Below are 12,986 nucleotides of genomic sequence, written 5' to 3' on the forward strand. Positions count from 1 at the left end.
AGGACCCTTACCCGTGGAAGAATGTCTATGATGCAGCAATATTCTTATTGCCAGCTATGGCACCTGCTTCGCCTGCACCCGTCACCAATATGCAAGTTACAGTGCCATTAGCAAGTTTACTCCCTGTGGTCGCATCGATGCCAGCACAACAGCTCGTGCAAGGTTCGGTGACCAAGCATGAATATCAGTGTCAGCGCACTACTCAAGTGTTGGATGGTTGCATGTTCTGCGGCAACCTTGATCATTTCATTGTGCGTTGTCCGGAGTGTGAAAAATACCTCAACACAGGAAAGTGTAAGTTGGATGAGAACTATAACCTCATCATACCTAACAGCAATCGCGTCGTCGGACATGAATGGTTATTGAAGGATCACGTAGATTGTATGATCGAAAGCGAGAAGAGCATGGACGCTAGCAGCGCTCATGTAGGTTTATGGTACCGCGCACCAGCCAAGGTAGAATGCATTTTGGATGTTGATCCATCCGCATTCGTACACACGATCATTGAGTCCAAGTCCGAGAAAGACAAGGACGAGCGTGAACTTGAGTGCACTACCCAAGCCCTAGCATACATGCCTCCCATGAAAAAGACCGCTAATGTTTCGCCCCCCTCAGCACCAGCAGTAGCAGTAGCAGTGCCAGTAGCACCTGCGCCTTTGGGCACTTATTGTTTAACCTGTCCGCTCGAGGACAAAGGTGCCGAAAAGTGCATTACTGATCAGATCCTAGATGTCGCAATCAGCATCCCTGTGCGCGATGTCTTAGCCATATCACCTGACATTTGGAAAAACCTCCACAACATGTCGACCAATCAACGGGTCACTGTCACAACAGTCTCAGTCAACGAGCTGTCAAGTCACCCTATTTCGCATCATTGGATGCACGAGTATGAAGATGTGCATTTGTGTAGCGATGACAGACACATCATAGTGGATCACTTCATGCCACTGAGGTGTATTCACGCAACTACCTTAGGCGGCCAGACACTTACCTGCATCCTAGATCAGGGCACGGAAGTTGTTGTAATGCCAAGGGAAGTTTGGCAATCACTCAGAGTTGGTCTGCGGTCAGATTACTGCATGCGCATGGAGTTGGTAAATACTTCGCGCGATTTGATGCTCGGTGTCATCGAAAATATCCCGCTCGATTTCGGAGGAGGTCCTATGTACTTCCAGGTCCAGGTAACGGAGCACGCAAACTTTGAGGTTCTGCTTGGATGCCCGTTTTTCACTCTTACTTCTTGTCGCACGTTTGACCTCCCTAGCAGAGCGCAAGACATTTTATTAACGGATCTGAATACGCACAAAGAGATGCGCATCCTGACCCTCCCTTGGGTCAGAAACTGCCAAGTCGCGGTACACAGTGCGCCCTGTGGTGAAGCTACACATACACACTCACATGTCAACGTCGCTGAGGTTGGGGGTCAGGATTTTTAAGTATCAATGATCCGCAGCATATGTGGGGAGAAACTATAGAGTGTTCATGCTCCTTGCTTTGTCCATCACACTCATTCTCTTCTTCATATATTGCTAATGTTTCTTCGCTTGCATCGCGCAATATCTCATTTGCTCTCAAGGAGCACTATCACTACATCACATTTGTTAATTTCATCATCATCCCTCATTCCCATCTCTTTTTCACACTCTCATTTCTTTCTTCTGCAGTCTGTGCTATACGCGCATCTAACCTCTTCCAGCACAGCATTTCATGTTCCAAACATAGCTGCGTTTAACACATGCTATGAATATGATCCCGTTATCCACACGCTGGTATACAAACCAGTCGCAAAGAAAGTTTGCAGCATACTCATGGCTACCCCGCCCGAGTATCATGTTGTTCGCGAACTACCACCTGATCCTCTAGTAGGACTAATTCCATTGCCCACTCACCCCCCTGATTTTGTTCCAGGTATCTGCCTCATGCAAGTGCACGCAGATAAGTTGAATTTCGATCCTGTGAACTGGCTATGGCCAGAGGAAGCTAAGCTTGTATGCTGGCTAGTCCACATGCACAAACTCATGTTCGCTTGGGAAGCATCTGAGTGCGGCCGCCTTGATGAAAGGTACTTCCTGCCATACAAGATTCTGACAGTCCCGCACATGCCAGGGTCGCAGTGCAATATTCCAGTTCCACCGTCCACAATAGATGAAGTCATGCACATCATTAAGGAGAAAATCACATTGGGCATATATGAGCCCTCAACGGCCACATATCGCTCACACTGGTTTTGTGTAGTCAGGAAAGATGGCAAATCGCTCCGCCTAGTTCACAACTTGCAGCCACTCAACGCGGTGACAATTCACAACACATCAGTACCCCTATTCGTTGAACACCTCGCAGAATCCTTTGCGGGTTACGTGATATATGGCATGATGGACTTATACTCCGGATATGACCAGCGCGCGCTTCATGAAGAGTCGCGCAATCTAACTATGTTTGGCACGCCTTTAGGCCCGCATAGGTTGATCACCTTACCACAGGGTCATACTAATGCAGCACAGATTTTCCAAGGCGACGTAGCCTTTATTTTACAGGATGAGATTCCGAAACATACACTCCTGTTCATTGACGATATCACGGTCAAGTCCATCAAGACGTGATATGAACTCGCAGACAGTACTTATGAGACCATACCCGAAAATCCCAGAATGCATCACTTCATCTGGGAGCACCTAATCGTCATGCATCACATCTTACAGCAGCTCGAAAATGTTGGTGTTACAGTCAGTGCAACAAAGTTTGTTCTCGCCACGCCGAGCACAGTCATTGTTGGACATAAGTGTACTTTCGAGGGTCGTGTACCCAAAGACACTAAAGTCCAGAAGATACGAGATTGGCCAGAACCTACCAACCAGTCGCAAGTCCATGGTTTCTTGGGAACCTGCAGTGTTCTTCGCATTTTCATCTGTGATTTCGTGTGCAAAGCACGCCTGCTAACTAATCTTACCAGGAAAGATATTCTGTTTGTCTTTGGACCTGAAGAACGCGAATTGTATCAGATGCTCAAGGACTCAGTATTAGAGTCTCCCACTCTTTGCCGCCTCAATTATGAGAGCAAGCACAAAGTCATCCTCACTGTGGACGCGTCCAACATCACGATCGGGTTCATTCTGCTGCAAGTAGGCGCAGATGGCAAGGAATATCCTAATCGTTTTGGCAGCATAGTGCTGAACGAGGTGGAAAGCTGATACTCGCAAGCAAAGCTAGAGCTCTATGGACTCTTTTGCGCGCTTTGCACAGTTTGCGTATTCATTTTTGGAGTCAAGAATCTCACCGTTGAAGTCAATGCAAAATATATCAAAGGTATGATCAATAATCCGGATTTGCAGCCTAACACAACCATTAATCAATGGATTGCAGGCATTCTATTATTTTCGTTCAAACTCATTCACATCTCTGCAACAAAGCACAAAGGCATTGACGGTCTCTCAAGGAGGCCGCTTGCTGATGAGGATCCTCTCAAGGAGGATGATGACCATGAAGATTGGATAGATCGCGCGTACTCATTTGGAGTTGCGATACTCAATGATAGAATGCAACGTGTCATGAGCAGTTGCACGGAACTCGTCCACCATGCGCATCAGAACGTGCACACATCTTTTGACTCGCGCGCACCGGTACATCGCATCTTTCTAGACATTGCACTAGAAGAAGAACCAGAACCAATCATCCCTTGCTCAGAGGCCGTGCAAGCATTAGACGTGTTGCTTGTCTTAACCAAAGAGTTCCTTATTTCGCGCAAAAGACCCGCTGACCTTTCAGATCACGAATTCGCAGCATTTGTCAACTACACCGTGCTGAAGGTGAATCAACTCAGCTGTTGGTCAAATGGTAAATGCAAGGGGAGGGACACAAGAAGCTGATATAGTGATCAGTGCGATGCCTAGTCTGCTATGCTTGCAGGGACAAGCACATTCGATCCAAGGGAAAGCAAAGAAGACAAATCCACAGTCGCGCAGCGGCTGTGTGAAGTGAGTGACATGCGCACGAGGCACGGGAACACGAAATGTGAAATAGCAAAAATGCGAAAATACGAAATGCAATGAGCAATAAATGAGGGCTCAATGAAAACAAAAGACTGCTAATAAATTCTCAATCTGGCTATGGACATCATGAGGGAACTCCACTAAGGTAAGGAGTGGTGTAATTTTCTAAAGGGTGAAAAATGCGGACCTATATATGTGTCTCGCTAAGTGAGTCAAGTGTGAGATAATGTATGTAATAAGGTATGTAAGTCAGGGTCCATGCTCTAATATGGTGCCATATTGAATAAAAGCAAAAATACATACCAGGGAGACTTGCTGGACAGTGGGTAGATGCTCCTGGATGACAGGGCGATGAAATCGCAGGAAAGCGTCGCCTGATATGGATATAGCTTGGGAAAGGTCAGGGAGTGATGCTGTGAGTTGGTGCTGCGAACCTGGATGGTATGGACTGAAGTATTATGCGTTGCAAGCCTGTAATTATGTGAATCTCTACAGTGCACTTCTTCGTTATCGAGGGCAATCTCTGGCAAAGAGAACCCCATGGAAAACACCAGCTAGTGTTACGACTTGGGTGGTATCTGTTGGCGACGCTCAAACAGAGCGTGTGTCAGTCAACTGGTCGAGGACGTCCTTGGGCTAGCCCAAGGTTAGGGGTCTTACTTGGCGAGGCTTCGGCAAGTAAGGTTTGATGCCTATGTCCAAATCGGGTAGCTTATGTCAAGCGGGTGCGAGACAATAAGCTATATCGGCCTAGGCTTACGACACCCAAAGGTTAATCGTAAGATCGTCATTAATTAGAAGGACAGAAGTCCGACTAATTAACAGGGGCTTTTGCTCGTCGACGAAGTCGATGAGTAAAGATCGAGACTATAGGCTTATCCGCGAAGAGCAGATAAGAAGATAGAATATAGACTGCTGGCGAGGCAGAAAGGATCACTCTGGTGAGAGTAGGAGGTCAAGAACCAAGTAGATTCAAGTTAGGGAATATAGTACATGGTAGCGAGTTTATATAGAGGACAGGAGAGGTATTAGTTGGATGATAACTCGTACTACCAAGATAAGCAATCAGTAAAGGGGATAACCATAAAAGGGAAGCATGTTCGCATTGAGACACAGGCGAGGCAGAACGTGCTGGATAAGAGAATGAGTCAAAGGTCGAAAATAAGAAGTGAAACGCGCAGAGGCACGATCGTGCAACTGCGGAGTTATCTATAGGTCGCATGTGCGACTGCGCACTGAGTCAGAGATCAAGAAAGGAAAAGGGCAACGGGGATGCGTCGTGCATCGTATCATAGGTTACCGTCCTGACGGTAAGGGTAAGGGGACTGTCCACAGGATCAGTTAGGTGGCAGGAATGGAGCATGGGTATGCTTTGTCAGCGAAAGGATCTGGCCAGATGTACTGGCTTTGCTGAAGCGACAGGTAGAGAGCGAAAGGGAATGCGAGGATGACAAGGATAACAAGGGTAAGGTCGGGGTAAGGGTATGACGCGAGGGCTGATACGAGGAGGATTAGGAGAAAAATGGTAGGGGCCCAAGCGTCTAGATGTTCTTGTAACATCAGTGGGAACAGCAGAATTGTTATTGATATACTTGTTGAATCTGCCATGGATCTTCTTCTCAACGAGATAGATAGCATTGAGGCTGCCATCAAGACTGTCGGGGATAGCCAGTGCAGCATGAACAACACAAAGACGTGGTATATTATCCACAACATCCTGGCTCACTTTACCAGTCTTCAGCATCTCATCAACAAACATATATGCCATCCCAACCAAGGATCCACCCCAGTACAAGCAGTTTACTTCATCGAGCATCTTACTAAGTTCATCCTTTCTTCCAAACCACCAACGGCACCCTTTCACTTGGTTGTCCTGGAAGAAGACTCTTTTAGTGATGAGCTGCGTGGCTGACAGGATAGAGAGTGAGGATGAACTAGAAGAACCTATGACAGAGACCATGGTAGGATGACAGGTTTTGAAACTTTCTGCTGTGGTGATCATTGACCTTGTATTAGTGTCTACAGCAAGGGCAGCTATGGTATGCTGGTGATGATTGATGCTAAAAGGTATGGCGATGAGATCTGTAAAGCTGATACAAGGAATATCATAGAAGTGAAAGCTTGCAGAGATGTATTCTGTACTTAGATTGATGAGCCGTGGTTGATGAACAAAAAGAAATGCTACTCGCTGATAGTAGATGCTTGTTTGTAAATATTTCCTTGTGCTTGCATCGCTTCCTGCACCTGAGATTGGCCAGGCAAACAGAATTGCGATGTTATGATATATGAGGATTCTAGCTTGGTGGGGCTAATGCTGCGGTTTCTTGTAGTCTTAGACTTGACTTGGGTAGCACCTCTCTGCAACATCTCATTGACAATAACAGACAAGGACCTTACAGAGGGGGACTGTGGCGAGTGCTGTAAATGATTAACAGTCAGCAGTGTTAGTATGTATAAGGCCTTGGCAACTCACAACTGTCCTGGTACATTTTTGAGCTGGGTGTGGAGGTGAAGGACTGCTTCCATTCTCAGCATGCATCAACTTCTTCTTGTGTTTTTTTGATAGTCAGAGGTAAATGCTGATACTACCTTACTTGTGTTAGTCGCAGCATTGGTGACTCTCTGTGAATTTTACAGTTTGTACATGGTGGACGGTGTGGGAACTTAAAAAGACCTATATTGCTATATGCCTCTTGCCAGAGCAGTGCATCTTGAAACTGCGTGTATGACATGATGAGAAGGATAGCAACATATGCATTTGCATGAAACTTGGGTATCAGATCTTTTGCTATTGAATAGATGAAGAATTCTTGAAGAATCAGCTTTTTCAGATGGTCATCTTGGGTCATATAAAATCAGTGTGGGAGACTTATGCATCTCTAAAGTGTGTAACGACAGACTATAGTTGTATGACCATTCAGCCCACAATGGATTAAGCTGATCAATTACAATCAAACAGAGCTGAGCTCGAGTGATATTGAGTGGAACACAGACATCACATTCAATGTTCTGCAGATCTTGTGAGAAAGCACCTTACAATGGTAGACATATGTGATGCACCCTAACTAACTCTGTACCTGACTTACTCTTAGGCTTGAGGTGATGGAGAGCAATGTAAATCACCACTTGGTGTACATGCCCTGAGGAGGCAGCAAGAGTCATCTTGTTATGATGCAGTTGATGTACTGCATGGTTGGGTGTATAGCCTACAGTGCCAAGTGTTTGAAGACCTATAAAGTTGGACCCATCCAAGTCATTGAGCTGCTCGTGCGATGGACTTTTAGACATAAAACTTAATACTAACCTGGGCCTCATACATGTGGATATGGAACAGGAGGAGGTGGCATATCTTGATTGACCTGACCAAAGGCTGCCAATGAATTGCTAAAGCATTGACTAGCAAAAAGATTCTCTGTAACAAATTCAAATTTGTCAATTCAATGTGCTATATCTATCCTCCATATATTTGCACCTCCTCATTGGGCTCCTGATGTTGCCTTGACAAGCTCACACTGCCTCACAGGGCCTGCTGCACTTGCAGCCATAAAATCTGCCACAAATTACTAAATGTGACTCAGACAAGCACCATGTATCGACTCACCAATATTCCCTAGACCACTATTTTGTGCCTCTTCTATGGCTTTGCACTGCTCATAGTGTTGTGCACAACCAGGACAGCACATACAACCAGAGCCACCTTTCCCGTGTACATAGGTAAATGGGATGGTTGAGTCAAATTGAATGTTGCAGTGCTGACAGAGCCGCCACACAGTTGGATTAATGGGCATAAATTTAGCCATTGATATCAAGGATTTAGATAGTAGGCAGGGGACTTGACAGCAGGCAGGGAACATCAACCACAAACTAAATAATACTCACTCAACTATACCATGATTCTCATTTACAGCTGAAGATGTCACATACAACTCTCATTGTGGTCCGCTGCCATCAGCAGAGATATGGGGCAAATCCACAACACAATGTTATTTTTGATTAGCGTATTGCAGTGATAGAGTATCTAACAGTCCTCCTCATCAGTCCAGACAAAATCATAGAAGTCAGAGTCCTCGTAGATGACTTGTTACCAGCTGCAGTTTCATCAACAACCACCCTACATCCCGCTCCCTCAATATATGGTGGCAGATCTACAACATCCATCTTCTCACTCCCAATTTGTTCCTCTGTCGATAGCAGGGCTTATGCTGTCGATGGTGTGTGCCTGACCACGAGAAGACTTAAGTCCCCATTGTGAATGATATTTTTTCAGAAGGCTGGTTCTGATGTGGCATTCATCAAAGTCAGAAGGTTTTCCTGCATACATAATTGACTCGATGCGATGCACGATATGACAAGATTGTGTTCTTGAAGATGAGAGATGATTTCTGGGTTAGTGTAGCCACTAGTAACAAATTGTTCCACTAGTGGTTGTATAGCTTCATCCGAAGCTGCAACTTAGGTGTTAAACTTGCGAGAACTGCTAGCATTGGCACCAATGTACTTACAAGCAACAGCATACCCATTTTTTCCTTGAGGGTTGGGCATCTGGCAAGGGACATGATAAGGCTGTGTAAATGGGGATGCAAGTGAACGAGTTGGCAGCATTGAATGAATACCACTAGATGCTTACATATAAACCTGAAGTGGACCACAGATGAAGGACTGGTCACTCATTCAAAGAAGCATATCAAGTTGTGTTCTTGCATTCTTCAAGTTCTAACTGGCTTACCGATGAGGCTCCATATTTGAACCATAACTTCATTCCATCAGTGTCGTCTCTAAGTCCATTAGTCAGGTCAGGGTCACTCCGTGCTCAAATCTTGAAACAGTCAAACTATATCCATTGTAAGTATACAACCGCATGTGACCTCTTGTGACACTATGTTGCATTCAACTTGAGGTGTACTGTAACAAATGGTTCAAAAGCCTGGACAAACATTGATCGGACTTCAAAATAAGTTATGGCAAATCAGCAAATCGAACCATAACCTATCGTCCACTATATAGTTCAGCCTGATTCAGTTGTTCAAGCAGCTGATTGCACATGGAGAGATGAGGCATCTTGGGGGATCAGTAGAAACAACCCTTATCACCTGCATCAATAGGGGACACTGTTGCCGGAAATGGCAACATCTTCAAGCGGAGATTTAATTTCAGTTGGCAGCTCTTCTGCTCAACACTGAGCACAGCGACAACACTCTACACACCTGACATTGTCCACATGACCAACTTCACCACCTGCACCTTCGACCTGCACCCCTCATATGAAAAACTTCATTTTCCTCCCATCTTCAGGACTTTATTCGGCCTAACTGCTCTACTCTACTCTGCCCCCACCCTATCTAACCCTTCATTCAGCCCAACTGCTCTACTCTACTCTACCTCCACCCTATCTAACTCCATGAGCTATGGGGAAGGTGTCAGCACAGGCTGTATCTACTCCCTGTTTCCAGTCCCACAAGTTCCTTCTCACTCACATACTCATGTTCAATCACACCCAGATACTTGTGGCAAGGACCATTCCAGCAAGACACCCATAAACTGTCCCATACTAACTGTACAAATGCCTGCCACTAAGAAGACTGATAAAGTTGGGCGGCATGCTTCTCAGAGTGTGAAGAGTCCCTCGTCTGCTGCTCCCTCAGCATCTGCTCTCAAGCACTCTGCTGCTGCAACTGCAACAGCACCTGCTTCCACTACCACAACAAGCCTTAATCCACTTCTCACCTTCATCCTGCACCTTTGTACTGCACCCTTCGTCTTGTCTCGCACCTTCATCCTCGCACCCTTCATCCTGTGCCCTTCATCCTTGCACCCTTAATCCCACTCCTTTGTCCTGTGCCCTTTGTCTTGTCTCGCACCTTCATCTTCACACCTTCGTCTCACACCTTCATCCTGCAACCTCATCATGTTGAATAGCTTTTGTGTATGCTTAGATTCATGAAATTCTTGTAGTCATATTATCTACATATGCATGTATATAACTATTGTTATTTCATCATGATGTTTGACCGCATTTTTTACCACTAAGTCTCGTTCTGAAGTCCGACTGTGATGCTGACCTATGCCACACTTATGTCAGGATTTTCAGGACATTTCTTTGAACTCTTAAGCGAACTTTGCCAAGATTTTATGGAGCTAGCCGAATTTTTAGGAATTACTTTGAACACCATTATAATATGTTCAGTACGAGCATCAAGTTCCGGTTCGAAAAATTTTCGGACTAACGGAGCCCCTCGATACCTCCATTGGCCTCCCCTTTCTCACTGCACACTACAACCAGGTGACCGCATCCTGCGTTCCCATGATCGTCACTCGCAATTAGTTGGGACTGCTTGGATGGCAACACCTTCCATAATCCCAGCCCGCCTTCATAACCAAACCAGTGATTCCCGGGACAATGGGGACCTCTAAGGATAAGGACAGCGAGCTGGAAGACAATCATGACCATGAAAAGCGCAGAATTTGCACGCCAGCCATATCCAACAAAAATATCAGTCCCGGCGGACGTTCCCGTAACTTGACCCAGAAAAACCTGCAAGTCCATCGACTATCTGATAAGCCAGCTCATAACGGAAAATGAGAATTGACGCACTGATATGATCATCAGTGCATTCAAACGCGAGCGCGCAGTCTCCGAAATGCTATTTATTATCGATTAGTATGGCAGAACTGCGAAACACACTGGCATGATATTATACCTAAACATGAGTGTAGAGAGTGATATGGATTGAACTTGACGGAACATGTCTAATCCAAAGCAAGCGATGATGACCGCGGCAATGTTTATGCCTCCCGCCCCAGTTTGTACTGCTTGGAACACTAAAAGAAGCATAGTTGAAACAACTGCGGACCACCATGGCGCAAGCCGATCGAGCAGACGACCAAAGAATGGTACGATAATTACACCCAACATTCCAATGAGGCCAAATAAGCCGATGATCATGCTGACACGACGGCATCAGCGAATGAGTGATAATAAGACAGTGTTACTTACGTGGAGTAGGAATATGACGGTTCACCGAGTAGGAACGTGAGGGTCACCCACCAATTGGTGTAGCATGCGCTGCCAGCCCAGTTCGTTAACATGATCTGTCCGACGAGAGGTTCTGTGACGACATATTTCGCCATGGAACGAAATATCCCAAGATAGGACAAATCACGGTTCTTTACTGGATAGTCCGGAAGTAACATGTATGCACCACCCAGGACAATGCTCTGAATGCCGATAGACATACAGTACACTAATCGCCAACTCGTGAAATTGGCCACTATGCCAGACAGCACGCGTGCGATGAGAACGCCAAGCATAAGACCTGACTGGACAATCGAGATAGCTGATCCACGACGGGCGGGAGGAGCAAGATCAGCGGCTAGTGGCACGAGAACTTGAGGAGTGACAGACGTCAGCCCAATCAGAAACGAGATGATCTCAAACACTACGAGGTTTTTTGTAACTGCGAGTCCTATTGTTAAGGTAGTTGAAAGCACAACCAAGAGCAACATCAACTGGCGCCGACGAAGGATGTCACCGAGTGGTGTGATGAATAGGAGGCCGATGCCAAACCTAATCCACTGTCAAGAGTAGCCATTGGGAAGAACTGCGGAACCTTACCCAGCTTGAACTAGCGATGGTATTCTGTGCGAATGTTAGACTCGCTGTTCTCATCTAGACTTGTGGCCATCCACACCTTGCCACCTCGTCATATGTGACGTGGAAAGAGGCCGATAGTTGAACTTTGAGGCATATAGGTTAAGGCAATACATAGAAAATTCGAGGCCAACGTACTTAGAATTGGCTGACAATAATATAGGTTGGCAAAGACTGCGTTGAAATTAAACACTCATTCATGACTGTCCTGGTGTCAGGGCTTACCTAAAGTACTGCCTATTCCGAAAGATACATTGAGCAACATTCCGAAGTAGAAAGGCTTATCAGGGTCGTAACGAAGTCGTCTCGGAATAGGAAGGCATCCGAAGTCTTTCGAGAATGTCCGATCCGTCTGCGCTGGGACAAGCGACAACGGGGTAGGCTGAGTTACTGTTGAACTAACAGTTGTTTCAGCGGGAGAGGTCATAGCTCGCGCAGCAGGGAGAACGTACCAGCATTCTGTAAGACCTGACCACTAACATATATATGATGTTCGAGAAAAAACCACGAGTCACGGTGTAGATATTTGAGTAATAAATCAAAACGTGTTGATAGTTCCATTATCAGGCGCAACATGGGACCGCCGAAATCTCATGAACATGCGTCATGGGGGACAAGCAGCAGTGAGCCTCATGACTTGAACATACGAAAACTAGAAGAACCAGACTTGTCAACACAGCCACACGTGATGTTATATTACTACAAGCGGGCGGCAGACTGCAGTGCTACATATATAGTAGTTCGAATATTTTTGTATACTTTCTATTTCGTGCGTCATTCTCACTTCAGGTCGACCATTTTAAATTTGTGAAAGACGAAAATATAACCGAAAAAGTGGTCCCGTGTACTCTGACACACTTCCTATTCCGATGTCCCGGACTCCCGGCAAAAAGCACTGAGGCTAAAGTAGAAGATTCAACCCTGAGCCGCCTGTCACTGACATGTGCAGCAGTGCATACTAATGAATCAATCCGGCAATGAGTATGTGCCCTATCAAGATTCGAGAGTATGACGAACAGGCTCAACATATTCGAGACTTGTGTCGAGAACACTTGGCTTCGTTCCACCTACATAGTATGGTTGTGTTCGGGCTAGCTTCAATCTGCTTGGATCGGAAATATGACCGATAAACAGGGACAATTGAGAAGCTTCGAACACGGATGGAGCATTGTAGTCCGATGGATATATAATGAATGCCCCGATTACTTCTGAAGCAACACGTGTCAGAAAATGCTCAAAATGAGGCTGAATTATACAACTGAAACCGTTATCGTGCTATTCTCAGCGGCGTAGAATATGATGTGAAGTAGATGAGAATCTGAATTTTATGTCTCGGATGAGAAATCGACTCA

At 45.7% G+C, this 12,986-nt stretch overlaps 3 protein-coding genes across 3 annotated transcripts; 1 reads left to right on the forward strand and 2 right to left on the reverse strand.

The window, feature by feature from the left end:
• Nucleotides 1-5,544: 5,544 nt before the first annotated feature.
• On the reverse strand, nt 5,545-6,090 carry EDB93DRAFT_1055282 (uncharacterized protein; the record flags this gene model as incomplete). Its single annotated transcript, XM_041444745.1, has 2 exons — nt 5,545-5,849; nt 5,922-6,090. Coding segments are annotated over 2 exons (474 nt in total), but the record flags the coding sequence as incomplete, so codon positions are not given.
• Nucleotides 6,091-9,204: 3,114 nt separating this feature from the next.
• Nucleotides 9,205-9,804, forward strand: EDB93DRAFT_1298423 (uncharacterized protein; the record flags this gene model as incomplete). The annotated part of the gene is made up of 1 exon (XM_041454642.1): nt 9,205-9,804. One exon carries the CDS (start codon nt 9,205-9,207, stop codon nt 9,802-9,804), a length of 600 nt encoding a protein of 199 aa, XP_041305027.1.
• A 281-nt stretch (nt 9,805-10,085) lies between these two features.
• Nucleotides 10,086-12,061, reverse strand: EDB93DRAFT_699274 (major facilitator superfamily domain-containing protein; the record flags this gene model as incomplete). Its single annotated transcript, XM_041457138.1, has 8 exons — nt 10,086-10,518; nt 10,579-10,627; nt 10,685-10,930; nt 10,981-11,550; nt 11,599-11,622; nt 11,675-11,720; nt 11,773-11,808; nt 11,860-12,061. The coding sequence occupies 8 exons, from the start codon at nt 12,059-12,061 to the stop codon at nt 10,207-10,209; spliced, it is 1,485 nt and encodes a 494-aa protein (XP_041305028.1). The 3' UTR covers nt 10,086-10,206.
• Nucleotides 12,062-12,986: the final 925 nt, after the last annotated feature.

Source organism: Suillus bovinus, assembly GCF_016758785.1.
Source record: "Suillus bovinus strain UH-Sbo-P2 chromosome Unknown EDB93scaffold_53, whole genome shotgun sequence".
NCBI classification, from domain to species: Eukaryota; Fungi; Basidiomycota; class Agaricomycetes; order Boletales; family Suillaceae; genus Suillus; species Suillus bovinus.